Source organism: Oreochromis niloticus, linkage group LG3, assembly GCF_001858045.2.
Source record: "Oreochromis niloticus isolate F11D_XX linkage group LG3, O_niloticus_UMD_NMBU, whole genome shotgun sequence".
NCBI classification, from domain to species: domain Eukaryota; kingdom Metazoa; phylum Chordata; class Actinopteri; order Cichliformes; family Cichlidae; genus Oreochromis; species Oreochromis niloticus.
Genome location: NC_031967.2, coordinates 61,372,401 through 61,391,961, shown reverse-complemented (window position 1 = coordinate 61,391,961; position 19,561 = coordinate 61,372,401). Strand labels below are relative to the sequence as shown.

The following is a 19,561-nucleotide window of genomic DNA, read 5'->3' as shown; positions in this document are numbered from 1 at the left end:
TAACCACGTCACTTCATCATTTGTTACATGAGGAGGTGGGTAGAGTAGACAGTGTGTTTTTCATCATGCTGACTTATGAGAGTTAACTTTTTATTGTCATTGCACAGTTTTACCTACTACAATAGTACAATGAAAATGGGTTCCATGTTGGCACTACACACAGCACAACAGGACAACAACACAGTAACTTAACGTAATAATTAAAAAGACATTGGACTAAGTGCATAATAAATAGAATTAGTATATGTTTTATTGCACATTATTATTATTATTATCCTGTATGTCCAATGATTTTTTTACCCTCTGAAGTGCCTTTTTTGTGCCATGGTGCTGCTGGAGAACCACACACAGATACAGTTGTCAGCACACTTTCAATGGAGCAGCTGTAGAAGACGATCAGCAGCTCCTTCCTCAGGTCCTCTTTTCTTCTCTGACATGGAAATTGTTTCCTTTCAACATTCACAAAGGATCTTCCATTTCCATAAATGTGCCTGGAGGTGATGAAGAAAAAGGTGTATCTGATGTGGAAGTCTTTTAGAAAGTGCTGTGATAAATACCTGCACATATGAGCACAGACTGTGTGCAGGTGATGGAGTTTGTTGACACCACGCTTACTTTGAAATTAGTGTTTAAGGACCAAAAGATATGATTAGAACCTAGTTACACAGTGAGCTCTAATATAATGCAGAGTCTATGGAATGATGTTTATGTCACAACAAATGTGCAAGCAAATAATCACAGGCACAATCAACTTCTTTGTACGTAAATTCAACAACTCATGTGCGCAGAACTCTGCTGCACACAAAGAAGCCATCGTTAACACCTAATTGTCTCCTTTGAATGTTCTGGTACAGTTTTACACTTTAGTGAGTAGCTGTCTCCACTTGGAGAGAAACCCTTCTTGTGAGTGTAAAGATATTGTTAACTGTCTGGAGGCAGAGCCCAAATCATGATGGGGTCTGTTACGGGTCCGAAATTGAGGATGAGAGTAAAACAATGATGGTCCAGAAGAGGTCAATCAAACAATTGATTTTAATGAATGCACGCAGCGTGGAGAGGTGTAAACTGCAAAACAGTTGTACATCTCTACCCAAAATACACTCTAGATTGCTTTTATAACATCAGGGTATTGTAACGCCCCTTCTTGCGTTTACAAGCACATAATTTGCATGTACAGAACATTCATGTATTTTAAGAATTAACTGCAACATAGAGGTTCCTCCTTGTGGCATACTCTTAAGAATATGGTGATGATCTAAGGCCTTTGAGGTCACCATGGGCTGGACATCCTTCCGTCACCTGTAACTAGGCAAACTCAAATGCAACAAGAAGCTGAATACATTCAGGCCTTTGCTCAGGTACTATTTTACTGTAACAATATACTCAGCATATGAGTTATGATACATATATATTTAACTCAATCATTTTAAAGTAGTTATAACTGCACCTGTCATAAACATGTTAATATTTAATTATGATAACCCCTATAATATAAATTATAACATAATGCCAGCAGCTTCAATAAACACTTTGATGAAATGATAATTACTGCAATGATAAGATGATGGTTATGTAAAATAATCCCTGTAATTCCACAATTCCCTCTCTTGACGTCTTCCAAAGACGTCACTACACCATTCCCAGGTCCACTACCTTCGCTCTGACCCTCTCTAGCCGCCCCCTGACTCAGCTAATCCGACAACAACCTCATGTCCTCTAGGTGGTCCAGCAATAAAACACCAGCTCCCACTTGAAAACACTTCATGCTTAAGTGGTCTCTGCTCCTTTTCTGGGTCCCTCTCTAGTGGAAATCTTCTCCTGTAAGGGATAGAAACAAACAACCTCTCTCTGCTACACCTTACTAACTTACTGTGTTCATCTCAGGTTCCTGTCATTATTCAAAGTTGGTTCACAATATCATATCAGGCCAAATCACAAACCCTACTGCCACGTCTACTTTGTTAAGCTCTTCAGCTAGACTCTGTACCGGTTTGCCAATCTGTGTGTACATGTCTCTACACTTTTAATGTCTAAATGCACATCTGGATGTATGTGCACTTGTATGTCTATCTGCATCTATGAGTCAATGATTTGTCAGATATAAGGCGTTAATGTGAGAAATGTTTCCTGACTATTAACTCCTGATACTCGAGGAACTTTCCTGTTTGCCGAACTTCCTAGGTTTGGCCTTTTACACTTTTACTAAAGAAATTTTAACAAAGCCCAAAAAGATTTTTATTTTACTCCTGTGCTTGACAGGTTAAGCGAAGTTTTTTTTTTTTTTTTTTGTTTTGAAATTTTTCCCTTCTGTGTGTGTGTGTGTGTGTACATAAGTAAGAATATGATAATCAACATAAGATCCCTGGTTTGCAAATGATTTTCTGCCCCTGCTGCAGGGCAACATCATGTGGTGGTGAGTCTATGTTGGCTAGTTTAATGCAAATATGTAACAGTTGCTTCATTACATTGCCCACTCAGAGTTGCGCAGTTTCAAAGTATGTGGAGAATTCAATACACATTTCTTGGCTAGTTATTTTCCCAATAAAAGTGAAATCAAACATTACATTTGATTTTACTTATGTATTATCCTGTTCTGGGCTCTATCCATTATATTAACTTTATTTAATCTCAATACTCTTTATGTGTGTGAGCAACGCTTTTAGTCTTATTAAACACAACCCAAGTAAAATGCACACCATCCCCATGTCAGCCTAAATCTCCGCTAAAAAGCACACTTCAAAGTTTTCTATCTGGATTTGCGCCTCTTTTGGCCTCAAGCATATACATAACATGCCAAGGTTACTGTTAATGCCCGTTAGACAAGTTTCCATTCTCTACAACATTTTGTTTCACCCGGCTCACCCTCACACATTTCCTGTTCACTTATTGCATATTTATCTTTAACACCTTTTACCTCAGTAGTTGCTAAGCAGAAACAAAGCAACCTGTGGTCCACCTTTACCCTGTAAAATAAACCCCTGTCATGATTGTGTCTGTAAGCATGTTTTGCATTCATTCATTACACTCCCCGCCATTCCTGCAAGTTAGGAGCTGTAAAGTTGAAAGCTGCATCAAGTCCAGGCCTTTGGCCTGGCCTATATTTAAATCATGTGTGTTTGTAAGCGTGCATGCAATTCACCTGCTATGTTCTCATCTTCCCTCAACATGTATCACCTGGACACTCTCACCAGTGAAGCTTAAAACCCTCTTGGATAGAACATCAACTCTAAACAAGCACAGTTATGCATTGTGTATAAAATTAACTCAACCTCATGCTAACCTACATAAGTACCTGTCTTAAGAGAGACCTCTGCACAGCTCAGACACCAGTTGCAAGAGCTCTCTAACATTAGAATCATCAACTGTGACTTATATAGTGTTATTTCGGTACTTTATACTTCACACATTTTTGAACGTTGTTTATATGGGGAGTTCCTCTTTTTGTGTCTATATTTATTAATATGCCTTGTGCACTAAAGCTTCCTGTTTTTCAGTCTGGCTGAGCACTTGTTTGTGAGTATAAACTGGCCTCTACAAGCCTTCATTAGCAGATACACATTACAAATACTTCATATATACAGAGAAAAACCCAATAATCCACATTTCACTATTTTGTTCTTTGGTTCAGATTTGGATTCTGTATTGTTCTTCATTTGTTATTATTTTGTCATAAAATAAATCAACCAAATGACTTAAGCTGTGTGACAGCACCTTGCGTTTACGCCGGGCTGTGAACTGCCCTGAAGCTACACCCCCTTTCACCCCATTTACTTTCTCAATCTTAGTTTAAACTATTCCTGACCTTCTCCTTCTCTCGTCTGATCGTCTCAAGCACGTCCTGTACTACAGTTAAAGTTTCTGCAGTCCCCTTCAGCCTGTTACCCACTACTCTCTACCTCACCTTTGGACTTTCTCTTCCTCTTTTCAAGTCCCACATTTAATTACAAGCTCCAACACATTTGCCCTATATGGCTGTTCCAACGTGTTTCCTGTCAACTTAACAGAGTTATTCTCAGAACTCAGAAAGGTCACGTAGACATTTGCTTAGTAACCCTAAAAGAGCACCTTTCATGTAGCTAATCGCATATATTAACACCCCCCTTTTTGTGACACATCTCATGTGTTACAAACTCAAAATCCTTCACTCGAGCTTAGGAAATTAAAAGAAAAAAGTTAGTCCTATCATATTAGGCATACATGCTCCGGCCCTTCAAACCTGTATTTAAGGAATGAAATCAAATTAATCATCATGTCAAATCCTTTCTTGGCTCCATCCACAGCCTGCATCCTTGAAACGTCCTAGAAACAAAAACCTGTGTGTTAACCAGAACTTCACATTTCATACTCAGTTTTTCCTCACTTATGATCCAACCTGTATTATAAAAAAGAAAACTTAAAACAGAAAAGTTATCAATCATGTGTCTAACCTTAGTCCAGTCTTTTGTCAGTGTCCAGTCGGTCCAACCTATGGTCTGCCTCGTCCGTCCAGTCACCATCCATTTACACACATTCACTCACACGCATTAACATCAGGTATTGCTGACAGTGGAGACTATCTCGCAAATATTCAGTCTTCACTCTCAGCAACATCAACTCATTTATTTGTTTTACTTTGTTTTTAAGAAAATAGTTCTTTCTGCTTTTAGACTGGATTGGCTCGCGGCAATCCTTTTACTTTGTCAGCGCTGTTATCCACTCTTTTGCAGGCCTGCTTAGAACAAAATGAGAAAAAGAGAGCTGATTATTAGCTCATCAAAACACAAAACAAAATCACCTGACAGGTTTTTTCTAAGTGCACTGTTATAAAAACTATGGGCCCTTTTAGACATGTCCATGTTTATCAAAACTCCCTCTATTAAAAATAAAACAACAACCTCAAAAATCTTCAACAATCTGAAATTTCACCCGTTCGACACACTGAAAACCTCGCCAAAAGCTACACCGTTTCGTACACAACAATATCCCCCTTTAGGCACTTTACCATACTCAGATTCAGCCTAAGATCTTACAACAATGTGTCAACACTAATTTATAAACCTCCTAATCAAATTTGCACCTCTGAACAATCTACCCCTCCTTTAAGGCCTCAATCACACACACACAGCAACCTCCTCTGTCCACATTCACACGAGCTCTCAAACTTTTTCCATACTCAGCCATATCTCAACAATTTAACTTGGCAAAATAAATACATGTTTAAACTTTATCACATTATTCGATTATTTTCATTTTCTTTCTATACTAATCACTTACTTTGATCAATCAGTGCAAGAGCACTCCTGAGTCACTCTTATAAACACTTTAATCACTTTATTAAACATTCACACCATTCTATCACTCATACAAGTAGCAAGCCGATCTTCATTGCGTATGTTTGTGTGTGCTATTTTGCATATATGGCTTCACAGTCTCACAGACACTTTCCCATTCTCCAGTTAAAGAGTCAGTTTTCTCCGTCCCCGAATCACTAACCCCAACTTTAATTTCCCACCTTAAATCACAGCCCTCCTGGCCTTCCGCCAGCAGTTAGGGCTTGCTCTCAGGTTCCTGGACACTGTAAACAATTCAACCAGAAACTTGCCTTAACATATCCATTCATGTTAACCTGTAATTTCTTCAGACTCCTGCATCTGGAGAATTGGCCTGGGTCTGCTTTACTCCTGAAAATAACAAACTAAGACATTTTCATTATTATCACGGACGCCTAAACGACCCATTTCTCTTTTTCTAGTCAAAAATACCAATTATGCCATGTATGTAAGCGTGTTCTTCCTTGCGTTATGTGGTCATGTAAATGCAGTGTAAGCTGTTTTCTTCATTGCATCCTTATGTATTCATTGCATTTTCATGTATTCATAGTTAATTTATGCATCTTTTCACTGAGCTCTAGATTCAAACTATCTCACTTCTGATTCATTTCAAAAATAATCTCACATATAACAATTTGTATGTGTGTTTTCTATTCATTAAGGTAATGACAATTATTTCTTTCATTATTCTTACCTTTTCTAATGTTTACCTCTTTGTTATGCTGTGGTGGACATCCCTAAACAATTCATGAGTTCAGGTTTCAATTTTCAATCCAATTATATCCTATATTCTCGCAGTCAAACTCGTCCAGCTTCATCTCTCACTGGTCCTCTCTGCACAATGTCCTGTTCGGGCTTCAAAGCTCCAGCAAACACAGTCTGTTTCTTCTCTGTTTTGATCTTTCAGTATTTCCTCTTCCTTCAGTCTTATTTTCATTTGCTCTGTTTTCTTCTCCATTCATCTTTTCAGTCTTTTCTTCCAAGATTGCTCCAAGCTTGGCAAATATGACAGTCAGTGCCTTCAAGCAGACATATCACGCTGTTCTTCACCCGCATGCATGTTGCATCACGTGCTTTCTTCCATGCTGCTGGACTCATCAGTCGTTGTCAGTGTTACTGCTTTCGCGTGCACTGTCTTTTAGCTTCCGTTACTTCTTCACATCCACGATGTTCTATCGGTCTTCATCAGGCGATTGACTGTCCTTTGAACTTCTTCTCCGCTTCAGGGACAAAGTGAGAGATCCAGCCGCACAATTTCGAGCCAAAAACTGGCTTATTCTCCCAATTCTTTTAATCTACTTTTCTGCTGCTGAACTCAAGGTTGCAATGTTGAAAGACGCCCACCTGTATTGACACACTAAACCATATAATTAGTATTATATTCATTTTTTCTTAAAGGCTTCATTTGCTTCATGTGCCTAGAGTTAAATCTCTCTCTCTGTGTTCTTTCTGTACACACTCAGTTCCCATATATGGGCATGCACAGTTCCTGTTCACTATTTCCTGTCGCTGCAGCCCCGGTACATAGAGCAATATTTCCTGTTCCTCAAACTAATCTAACTCCTTTGTTTTTTTTGTTTTCTTGAATTAAAAACACTTTCAAACTTTAGCACATCCTACTTTTCATCACACAAGAAATATATTTCACACTCCTTTATTCCATACACACCTTTTAAATGCTCTAACCTCTTTCAGACGCCATAAATCGTCTCACACGCACTGCCTTTCTCTCTCTCAGACTTCCCCTTTTCACTTACTCAGACAAATCACCCAGTCACTCAAATCAAATACTGACAGCATTCACACAGTTAAAATCACACAACATACGCTTTCATACGAGTATTTTGGACATGCCTTCCATGATCAGAAAGAGCAAGTCAAAAGAAAAAAGAAAAAGAAAACTGAAACCTCTCATAACATCACTGAAGGTCAAATATCTTCATAGAGCCAAAAGTAAGCATATTATTTCCCTAATCAAAAGTCAAACCGTTACTCACAGTAATTTTAATCTCACAGCCTTTGTGTTTTGAGTCATGGTCAGTGGCCCCTATTTCACAGCAAACACGCACCTCTGTTTCAACCAGCCCTGTCTGACCATCCGTTATTGGAGTCAACACAAGACTAAACGTAAAGCCAGTCATCTCTCTGCTATCTTCTTCCAAAACTCCATGGTCTGTTTCCTCCATGGAGTGTACAGGTTACATTACAAAACTACATTTGAAAGCCACTCGCACACATGCAAAATGAGACAGACATGTATTATAAAGTAGTCATCGTATTTAACAACCGTAATGCCAACAAAGTAGAAATAAAAGCAATTCTTCCCTTAAAACACCAATATAAGTCGTCCTTAACCCAGGCTCTGCAGTCAGTCATTAGTTACTCATTAGTAAACAGGAAATGTCAGTCTAAATAAGTCGCAGGCATCTAATTTACATAAACACAGACACACTCTCAAAATAACCAGCCGGCTGCAGTGCCTGTGACAGGCAAAGCCTATACACAAACAAAGAAATTATAACATAGAGACGTCTGATAAATTAAATAATATTTACAAGGCCTTAAATTGCACAACCTACATAATTTAGACAAAATTTGAATTAACCCTCCAAGGGACAAACTCCAAGTTTTTGATAATCAATGACAGTCTCAGTTCCAAACTGTATCTGCTCTAATCCCTAAATATCCTAAGTAAATTTAAAAGCGTCCAACGCCCAAGGTCCAACCTTTATTACCCAAACAAAGTGCAAACACCGTTCCAAACGGTCAACTGATCCAATCAGTAGCTATTTTGGACCGTCCTCAGTTGTCCACGATTGCCAATCGGACTATCCCGTCCAACGGAAAATCCTGAGCGTCCCCAGGAAATTGGGAGCGTCACCTCCGAACAATGCACTTTCTTAGAACTTCCCACAGTTCCGTTCTACAGAAATTTACTTGTATTTTAAAGACATCCTATGAAACCACAAAACCGACTGTATTGATGTCCAAGCCCAGCTTTATATTCAATTATAACTGTATGACCATATACAGATTTCAAATGACCTATATCCTAAATTCAGTAGTCCAACTACTTTAAATTCTCTTTCCTTAGCAGTCCAACTGCATTTCCTTTAATCAGTACTGTCACTTAACCTTACATTATCATTACTTCAACTTCAGTTCTCATGAGATTTTCACCAAAATCAAAACAGACTCTCACCAGTAATTTTCAGTGAGTAGACTTTCAATTTTGTCAGAACCAATTCAGCACTGTTTGGAAATAATTCAACAGGTAGTGCCTTACCTTTGAATAAGCCGGCTTATGTCCACTCACTTCGACCACTGACTCGTGTCTGCCTGTTTGAGCACCTTGGACCCTCTCAGTCTCAACCTCCACCTTTTCTCCCTCAACCCTCGGCCAATGCACCAAATGTTACGGGTCCGAAATTGAGGATGAGAGTAAAACAATGATGGTCCAGAAGAGGTCAATCAAACAATTGATTTTAATGAATGCACGCAGCGTGGAGAGGTGTAAACTGCAAAACAGTTGTACATCTCTACCCAAAATACACTCTAGATTGCTTTTATAACATCAGGGTATTGTAACGCCCCTTCTTGCGTTTACAAGCACATAATTTGCATGTACAGAACATTCATGTATTTTAAGAATTAACTGCAACATAGAGGTTCCTCCTTGTGGCATACTCTTAAGAATATGGTGATGATCTAAGGCCTTTGAGGTCACCATGGGCTGGACATCCTTCCGTCACCTGTAACTAAGCAAACTCAAATGCAACAAGAAGCTGAATACATTCAGGCCTTTGCTCAGGTACTATTTTACTGTAACAATATACTCAGCATATGAGTTATGATACATATATATTTAACTCAATCATTTTAAAGTAGTTATAACTGCACCTGTCATAAACATGTTAATATTTAATTATGATAACCCCTATAATATAAATTATAACATAATGCCAGCAGCTTCAATAAACACTTTGATGAAATGATAATTACTGCAATGATAAGATGATGGTTATGTAAAATAATCCCTGTAATTCCACAGGTCCTAACTAATGGACCCTTTGGGTTACTGTGTTAAACTGAGTTACACAGTGTCAGAAACGCTCATTTAGACTGTATTTGGTAACAATTAAAGTTTGCTGAAATAATTATTAACAGTTATTGTTTGTAGTGCAGCAGTGAAAATACTGACAACAGTCCCTGGAGTATTTACAATCCAGGGATATTAATTAAAATATTTCGAACCAAAAGAGTCTAAGGCAACTTCTGAAGCTCTGCAATTCTGTTCTATTATTCTGTTGGACAGTATCACATAGTTTCTATGACGTAATAAGTAAAAAATGAAAAACTGAGAATCAGGAAAGGAAGTGTGGATCCAAATCTGGCAATTAGAACTTAATTGCCAAAATACAGACATTAAAACCTGCCAACAAAACGTTGCTCAGTCTGCAGCCAACACATGAAACTGCACATACATGACTGGAAGGAAGTGCTTCAAAACATACCCTAGAATTCAACAATCTTCAAGATTTTTTTCCAGACATTTATACATCAGTCCATGCACTAGTGCACAGGAGAAATAACAGCTGTAGATGAAGTTGCAAAAATGGGCAAAATGCACTTTCAGAAAGTTAAGAAACGTCCCTACTAGGGATGGGTATCGTTTAGGTTTTATCCGATACCGGTGCCAAATCGGTACTTTTGAAACGGTGCCGGTGCTTAAATGGTGCTCGAACCAGTGCTTAAAGAATGGAGAACACAAACTTCGTCCAAAAACCTCTCATGTTTTTATTTTTAGCGGTCTCTTTTTTTCTGCAAAATGATAAGAACCGTAACAACATATAAACATCATCTGTGCAAAAATTTATGTTTTTAAAGTGAAACAGTGAAAAATTACAGTGCTGTCAATACATGAATATCCAGACGTTGTACAAAAATGTCCAATTCTGGCACACAATTGGACACCATGCCAGTTGATTTTTTTTAGGTATTTAAGAGCAGACATTAATTAATTTTATTAACATGCCTAAAAATGTTTGGTTTTTTTTATGCGTTTTTGAAGAATTAACCATACATTTACATGGTAATGGGCCTTTTCTACCATGGAGCGCTTAATTGGCCTCTGGCCCTTTAAACTCTGAGGGGCTGTAACTTTGGTTTCTTTTGGTCAATTTGCATGATTGACACCTCTTTTTAATTGTTTGAGCCAATAGAGTCACAGTAACGATGCCACGTTCACGTTACTTCAACCAATCAGACGTTCAAAGGCCAAAACCCACGTGTGTCCAAATTTACTACATGTGACGTCTGTCCAGTCACGTGTCTATAGGTGGGTCTAAAATGGAGGTTGTAGATGGAAAACGACTCTGATGCGGCTAGGTAGGCGTGGTAACTGCTGATAATCACATGGCTACCGGCTACCGACGAAAATAACGGAGGAAATCTGGACGGTAAGCCAATTTCTGTCTTAGCGCATTTGCGCCGCTGTGTGTTTTTGTGGTCTTCTTTTGCGGCTAATTCAGTGAATTTTGGTCAGAGTGTGGTGAAACTTGGTGTTTGGAATTGGTGATAGCTCTGGAAGATAACCAGCCTGTCTTTAACCGGTTACATGAAGTCTGAAGAATTTCTGGTTCGCCTTGTGCGCATTTACATAACTGCTCGTTTAATCATGGCTTGTTTTCGTTGAGTTTGGTGGTTGTAGAAATGGTTTATATGACATTTTAGCTGAGATTCAGAGGTTTCTGTCGATACCACACATGTCTGGACTTATATTTCTCACCCCGTGTTATAACCGTTTAAACGTGATCTCCTCCTTTTTGCTCGTGGTACCAGAGGCGTGGGGCTTAAAGCACTTGTTGCAGGCTGCTGAGTTTGCATCTTTTGCCGTGAAGTACAGCCAGACTTTTGACCGCTTCGCCTTGGGCATTTTTAATCTGTAGCTCTGCTCTAAAAGACCGTACATATCTGGGCCCGCCTACTATCCTTGTAAAGGTAAAATGATTGGCTAGAATCCAAAGTGTACGACATCTCAAGAAAAAAAAAAAGCACCGAAATAAAGCACCGAAATGTGCGCTGCTTTTCGGTCTGGTTACTACCGTTTATGTCAGAACCGGTGCCATGATGGCACCAGATACCGGTGCCCATCCCTAGTCCCTACCCTCACCTATGATCACGAGCTGTGGGTAGTGACCAAAAGAACGAGATTGCAGATACAAGCAGAAATGAGCTTCGTTCAGAAGGGTGGCTGGCCTCTCTGTTAGAGATAGGGTGAGAAGTTCGACCATTGTGGCTTCTGGTTCATGAACAGAGCAACCTGCTGTTTTAAGCAACAGAATTGTTTAGCATCCATCTAAAAATGTAAAACATAAAATTATAATTTTGGCAACTTTGTAATATTGATTTACCAGCTGTGATAATTATGATGTCTACATGTTTAATCTTGATCTTTTGCTAAATTTACTACTATTAACTCCTCTGATAACACTTAATGTGATTTATTAACAGTAATGGATGAACAAAGCAGGCCCAGTGGGTTGATTTGGTGGAACATAATACATTTTAATAACATTAAGGCTAACATTAGCATTAGCATCATGAAATGAAAAATCAAAAAATTGTTTGAGCACTTTTTTTTTTAAAAAGAGTAAACATTTAACTCAATGTTGTCAAATCAAAAATGGTTGTTCAGTAAGTCCTCTAACACTATTAGATGTCACAGAAGTATAACTACCTACCATCAACAGCACTCAAAATAAGTTGGGGTTTTTTTTTTTATTCTTACTGTTTACATTCACAGTGCCATTTTCAGCATTTTCAGCAAGTATCAGATTCAAAATAAGAATTTGTTTCCTGCGTGAAATGAATAAATGTGATAAATATGAAACATTATAATATTAGATTATTATAACATTTTAATATGTGGCGTAATTTGATCACAAAGGTTTTGATTACAAACGTTTTTACAGTTTTCTCTTTATCTTGCAGTCAACACACACACACACACACACACACACACACACATTTTTATACATCTCTGCCCCCCCCCCCCCCCCCCCCCCCCCCCCCCCACCACCTGGTTACGCTTTAGGTTTCTTCCACTTTAGGTGAACTGAGTTGGCGTCATGAAAAGCACTGAAAGACTTGAGTCAAGTAAAAGACCTGTTTGATGGTATCTATTAGCTGGAATTTTTCTTCAGTCATTAGGTTCTTCTTCATATTTGTGCGCATTTGTCACAGTTCAGTTGTATAATTTGTTGCTTCTAAAGCTGATTTTCTGTTGTCTTTGGGTGTGTTTGGTTTGGATTTACTGGATGAACTCTGATTTTCACACTTTGAAAGTTTGAATCAGTGAAAAGTTGTTTGCTGACCTCTTCTTCTCGTGTCTGCTGTCTCTGATCTCTGTCTGTTGGATCTTCTCTGATCTCTTCAGACTCTGTGAGGCTGCTGAATGGGCCCAGTCTGTGTTCAGGCAGACTGGAGGTCAACTACAACCAGTCTAACCAGTCCAAGCAGAGCTGGACCTCCGTGTGTGAGGCTGATTTTGACCAACAGGATGCAGAGGTGGTTTGTAGGGAGCTTGGCTGCGGGCCTCCCTCAGCCCTCCAGGGGGCGCTCTATGGAGATGTGGGGGCTCCGGTGTGGAGCAAAGAGTTCCAGTGTGAAGGCCATGAGTCTACTCTCCTGGACTGTAGGAGCTCAAACTCTACTAGAAACAGCTGCTCACCAGGCAAAGCTGTTGGACTCACCTGCTCAGGTAGAAGAGCAGCTGCAGCTTCGATTTGCTTCAAACTCACTTCATTTTTTACTGATGACTCTCTGCTTTCTGTTCAGAGCCTATCAGGTTAGTGGGAGGAGCCAGTCACTGTGCAGGTACACTGGAAATGAAACTGGGAGAGTGGAGACCAGTGCATACAATGGCCAGGACCCTGAAGGAACCAGCTGCTTTTTGCAAACATCTGGACTGTGGCTCAGATGTTTCTGTAAAAAAGAGAGAGTCCTCAAACACACCTGTGTGGATTCACAGACTTTTCTGTGAACCTTCTTATTTTTCTATGATGGGGTGTTTACAGTCACCAACCATCATCAGTGAATCATTTACTCCTGGTTCAGTCCTGGAGCTCACCTGCTCAGGTAAGCCAATCTGTGACATCATCAATTGTATAGCTAGAGGTGGGTGGAGCAGACAGACTTGAGTTCAGCAAATGTGCTTTTTGATAAAAGCTTCTGTTTTTGGATCTTAGCTGGATTTTATTGTTACTCTTTAGTTTCTCCTTCATATTATTTTCACAGATCAAATGAATGCTGTTTTTCTTCTGAAGCTCTGTCTGTTGTCTGAATGTGTTTTAGTGTGAACTGAAGTCAGCTAATTGTGATGCGTGTGATACAAACAGCTGATTTCTGATCTTTTTCTTTTTAGCTAGTAAGGAGCTGTAAGGAGCTCGATTCATACAGAGCCTTTAAATACACGTCACATTACTGGGACTCATTTAGCTCCCAGCACCACAGACAGCTATTATTCTACGAGCTCCACCTGTCTTTATCCTCTCCTGCCTTAGTGATGGCCTTCCCTTCTCAATGTTTTCTTCTCTGATTAGCTCCTTGTGTACTTTAAAGGCCAGCCGTTTCATTAGTTAGCTTCCAGTTTCTGTTCACCACCTGCTGTCCTCCTCATATCTCTGTTTTCCTGTTCTTAGGGTGAGTTTCCTTTTCTGGATTTCCATCTTTTGTTCAGACTGAGTAACCTGCTGTATTCTGCTGCTCCAAGTGTCATTAAAACTCACCGAATGTCTTAGAGTTGTTGATTTGCCGCTGTATGAATAAAATTCTATTGAATCTGATTAAATCGGACAGATGAGTATTTAAGACCCTTATTGTAATTGAGTACTTTTACTTTTACATGTACTTCTAAGTAAGAAGTAAGAATCACTGTGGTCCATGATGTCCTTTAAGTCCAGACCTCAAGTTGACTGAAATGTTGTGGTGGCTTAAAGAAACACACAAACCTCAGCAAACTCAAACAATTCTGTAAAGAACAATAGGCCAAAATTCCTACATAACGATCTGAGAGTCTGATAAACTCATTAGCACTACCTTTTCTGCCTGCTCACTTCTATCCTCTTCTTCTATATTGCTGTGCCTTCTTTCCCCCTCACCACCATGTGAAGCAGAGCTTTCAGCTGCTCTGCTCCCAGGCTGTGGAACTCTTTAACCCCAGATATAAGAAACATTGATTCTCTCCCCCAGTTTAAACCTCAACTCAAAACCCATCTGTTCATATCTGCATATTCACTGTAAACCCACTTTTTGTTAATTTTATCTTGTGCTTTGTTTTATTGTTCTTCATTTTGTCATTGTTCTATTATGTGTTTTCTCCTATTGTAAAGTGTTCTTGGGTGTCTTGAAAGGCGCTTTATAAATACATTTCATTATTATTATTATTATTATTGTTATTGTTGTTGTTGTTGCTAAAGATGGATCTCTGTGCTGTCATGTCTCTCTAGGAAAACAGGGGGCAGGTGCAGGGCAGATGGGAGAATAGCGGCCTGGTGGACTGTAACCTCTGTGTTGGTGCTGCTGAAGGACGGCTGGCTGAAGAAGATGAATCTCAGGGAGAAGGAGAGGAAGTCCAATGAGCTCATCTCACAGTCAGACACATTTTCAGCTGACAAATGAGGAACCATCAGTTCAGATTTGACTTTTTTCCCTTTAAACAGCCTTCAACTGTAATGATTCTGCAGTTTTCTTGCTGACAGCATTAAAATACTAAAACTATCAATGTGTCTGTGAGTCTGTCAAGTTTGTCTAATCTCTCTGCTCACTGTTTCCTACTAGACAAATCAAATATGAGCACAGGTGATGAGTTTCCTCTAAATAATCCAGTGGTGCGCTCTGCTATTTTTGTTGTGGTCATAATTTAATGTAGACTTTATTTGAAGGATATTTATTAAAGAAATTTAGCAGGAGCAAAGCTAAAGCAAATGATAATAACAATCACAGAATAATAATGAAATAACATCAGTTATACTTCTCTAATTAACCTACTCCGAGCTAATGCTTTTCATATCTTTGGGAGGAAAGAGGTTGGCGAGGAGACGGGCACTGAAGATGTGTTTATCTCAGTGTTTCATGTTAAAGAAAATAATCCAGGAGGAAAGCAATGGATTCTTTCTGAAAAATTCAACATGCCAACATTTGATGAACAGTGAAAAATCCAATTGAAATAGTGTCCAATACGAGGACATCAAGTCTGTATTAAAAGTCCAACCCTTTAAAATGGACCATACCAATTTAAATCAGGTATGGATTGGGACTCTTATGATCCCATTCATGGTTCTTATGGGTCTGAAACAGTCTAAGCAGAAACAGGACATAAACAGTGTTTTGGTATCCATCCTGACCTCTTACAGCAGTTTTTTTGCTTTAAATTTTTCATTTTCTTTACCTTTTGTTTAAGTCAGCAGAGATTGCTGTCAGAATGAAACAAGAATTATGGATCCCAATAAACTGTAAACAGTGTCTAAAGTGTTGAAAGACATAAATATAAGACACTAAAGCCTATGAAGAAAATTTCAAGGAGACCTACAAAACTGTGCATGGACCTCTGATTAAAAGAATTTCCGTCAAACTACAACCGTTACTACAAACAGGTTATTGGTTTCACTTTACACTCTGAAATATTTAATGATTTAAAGGATGAGACAGCTCAGCACAGCATGTTATTAACTTCACACATGAAGTCCAGTCAGTCTTCAGTTTTGCAGTCACCGTCCACATCCTGCTTCTTCAGCTGGTCCAGTTAGTGAATGTGGAGGTTGTGTTGTCAGACCAGGAGGCCCAGGGATCCCTGTAGAGGCCAATCCACACATACTGAACCCCTGATCCATTCAAAGTGAGCGTGATGTTGGATTTCTCCTCTTTGCTTCTTATACTGGTCAGGTCTGTGTGGTATGTCCTGCAGTACGACTGAGCCGCTGACCAGGAGCGGCTCTCCATCACTAAGATGTAACTTGAACTGCTGGCTGTGAAATATTGAAAAGAGATTTTTTCTTTTAAATAGGTAAATTATGACTCACATAAAACTGTAATAACAGTGGTAACAAATGTTTTTCCTACCATTGTAACACAGGAAAGGGTAAGAATCTCCACAGGGTCTATCATTCATCTGTGTTTGTCCCTGAAGAGCCACACAGTATTCCTTTGCTTTTACAGTCTGGTTGGCCGTTAGCCCAGGTCAGAAATTCATGTGTGCTGCCAACATAAAAAAGTTTTTCCTCCATAATAATGGATTGGATTTATATAGAGCTTTTCAAGGCACCCAAAGCGCTTTACAATGCCACTATTCATTCACTCTCACATTCACACACTGGTGGAGGCAAGCCATGGACCACTTCCAGCTGTAACGATCATTATAGAGCCCTATCCAAGCCCAGTCAATGTTTTGTGCCATTGTCACAAGCAGTTGGTTGATGTTGCTGTTGTAGATGGTGACCAAGTCAGTGAAGTGTTCTCTGCAGTAACTCTGAGCTTCGGTCCAGTTCATCAGCTGGTTCACAAAGTGGTATTCTCTGGAGTGGGGAGGAAGAGTGGAAAGTCCTCCTGAGAAAAATGAGACAAAGTCTTTTTATTTGTGAAACTGGCTTATAGATGGATCAATAACAAATGCAAACCTACATGTAGCAGTCCCCCGGAAGAAATAGAGGAAGAAATAGAGAGAGCCTCGACGGGTGCAGTAATTTTTACTTTGAGATTCATTCAGAATCTAACAGTGCTGAGGTGCGCCAATGCACCGTGAAAACTAAACAGAAACACAAAATACATTTTCTTAGATGCTTATTACAAATATGAACTCAAATAAAGCAGAAAATACAACAAAATATCAACTAAGCAATCAAATACAACTTAAAACATGTACCTCGCTCTGCATTCCAGGGGCTGCAGATTGTTAATTTCGGTATCACGCTGCTTCACGCTTCATCCAGAGCTGCCTACTGGCAAATGTGCGCCACAAAACCGGTCTGACCTGGAAGTGAAGCTTGCCACTAACTAAGCGACAGAGCCCTCTACTGGACACTACGCGTAGCTGTTCAGGCTTAGATCAAGAAACAAAACTGGACCTTTACACTACAAAAATAAAAATTAAAACAATCTGAGTAGTCATACTGTATAAATTCAAAGAGTGGTGGGAACTAAACTACGTATTTTACTTTTACTTCCTGCATTTTCAGTGAATTTTGGTGAGAGAGTGACAAAACCTGCAGCTTCAGAATCCATGAGATGTTGGCTTTCATCACCCAACGGCGTAGCCACGTACGTGGCGTTGGTTGATAAGGGCACGTACGCAAACGCTCTGTGTTTTTATCTTTTTGCAGAATTCGTTTACTCTCATTTGCTGTTTTACCTGTTTGGCGGTTGTTGAAATAATTTCGTAAGCTTTAACCTGAGATTCTGATATTTCTGGCAAATTAGATTTATATGTAAAAATCTCGCCTTATTCAAACTCAAATCGATTTGAATCAGGAAATCAATTTTTTTAAATCCACCCCTAAAAAATGCCATCATTATGAGATTTGTTAAAAATAAACGTAAAAATGGTAGTGGTGGGAGGATCAATCCAAATATCAATTGTATCGATACCTGGTCGTCATCGGTATCGGATTGATACTAGCCCGGTGAGATCGATTCTTTACTTTAAGTTCCGCTCTTGTTTGCAATGCTGTGGTTTTGGCAAAGACAAAAAAAGCCAGGTCACAGGACTTGCCACTCCTCTGTCAGTGCAGAGCAGGCACACTTTGCTTTGCCATCACTGACGTGACTTAGAAGCTTTGGGAGTTGTTAAGTTGTTTACATATTATTTATACTATTTACTATTATTTACTATTTAATAATAAAAAAGGAAACATCACAAAAAACATTTGAAAATTCACTGAGATTTAGCAATTCAAGGACGCATCCATCTTATTTATTGAAAAGTATCTAGCTTCTAGCTTCCCAGTTCTTAGTTTGCTACTTTAGGTTTTGTTTTTTTGTTTTTTGTATCCACTTTTTGAGTTTTGTACAGCAATAAAGTTGCCTCTTTTCATTATCGCCGTCTGCCACACAGCTCAACCTTGACAGAACGACACAATCACAACACGGACCCAACAGACTCAGCTCATGATGAGAGGGAGAGAGATCTTTACTGCATCCTATGGCTGGTGAGTTGCATCACCCAAGGTCGAGACTTAAGGACATTTCCAGTTGGGCTGAACGCCACTGAAGCGATTTTCAGTAGAAATTCTCACCCCTCAAATCCCTGGGACACACAAACCCCTCCACCAGGATAAGGTCACGTTTCTGTTACCATGCAGTAATATCATTTTGTTAATATAGCATAACGTTCAGTTAGCTTTGCACAAAAATAAATGTCCAAAAAGTTCTCCAAAAACGATTACTTTCTTACTCTGAGTACATTTTACAGCCTGTACTTTTTGGCTTTTACTTAAGAAGTTGAATCAGTACCGTAGTTTTTGGACCATAAGGCGCACTGGATTCTAAGGCGCTTTAAGGGAAACAAAACAGCGGATAAGTCTTTATTCAACTCATTCACCATACCTGGACATAAATACATGTATACATTTTCACATACATACATCATCCAATGAGATAAAATACTAAAATAACTAAGAATAAATGTGGTTTCAAAGAAATCTGAAAGCCTTTGAAAATAGGTAGGTCTTTGATTTGAAGATTTGCAAAGAGGAAGAGGATTTTACAAAATGAGAGAAGACTGTTCCAGAGTTTTAGAGCAACAATGGAGAAAGCCCTGTTACCTCTGGATTTTAACTGGTACATGTGAAAGTTGTTGTGTATCATAAAACAACACATACAGATCAGTATTTAAGGTTTGACTCATCATCCACTGGAGCACAAACTGGGTGTCATCAGGACAAAACGACATAGAGCGAACAGCCAGGGAAGCAGAAGAACATCACATGAGTAAATTTAGCTAATGAGGCTTAGACTGAATTCCACCTTCATACCAACTTTATACCATCTAGAAAAAAGACAGCATAATAAACAATGCACTGTTTTTATAGGAGTTTTCCAGTTTAAGTACATACATTCTGTACTTAAGTAGAAATACAAATGTTCCTATTAGTATTGTACTGATTCAAACTCTTTACTCAACTAAAAGTGAAAAAGTACAGGCTCTGAAAAGTAAAGAAATGGATGATGTGGATGATTTTTCTATTATTTTCCATTAT

The 19,561-nt window shown here is 39.0% G+C and overlaps 2 protein-coding genes and 1 long non-coding RNA gene across 8 annotated transcripts in view; 2 read left to right on the top strand and 1 right to left on the bottom strand.

Moving 5' to 3' along the window:
- Nucleotides 1-15,093, top strand: part of LOC100708849 (scavenger receptor cysteine-rich type 1 protein M130) — a 284,144-nt gene extending 269,051 nt beyond the window's left edge. For both annotated transcript variants that reach the window (XM_025905760.1, XM_025905759.1), the window contains exons 9-11: nucleotides 12,748-13,071; nucleotides 13,149-13,448; nucleotides 14,819-15,093. In XM_025905760.1, the coding sequence (XP_025761545.1) occupies nucleotides 12,748-13,071; nucleotides 13,149-13,448; nucleotides 14,819-14,856 (662 nt within the window). In that variant the 3' untranslated portion in view covers nucleotides 14,857-15,093. The remainder of the gene's footprint in view (nucleotides 1-12,747; nucleotides 13,072-13,148; nucleotides 13,449-14,818) is intronic.
- Nucleotides 1-19,561, bottom strand: part of LOC100703578 (nuclear factor 7, ovary) — a 972,198-nt gene that overhangs the window by 363,812 nt on the left and 588,825 nt on the right. The gene's annotated exons all lie outside the window — the stretch shown is intronic.
- Nucleotides 6-9,712, top strand: LOC112846350 (uncharacterized). The gene is made up of 2 exons (XR_003219285.1): nucleotides 6-957; nucleotides 9,361-9,712. It is a non-coding gene; the product is annotated as an uncharacterized LOC112846350 (long non-coding RNA).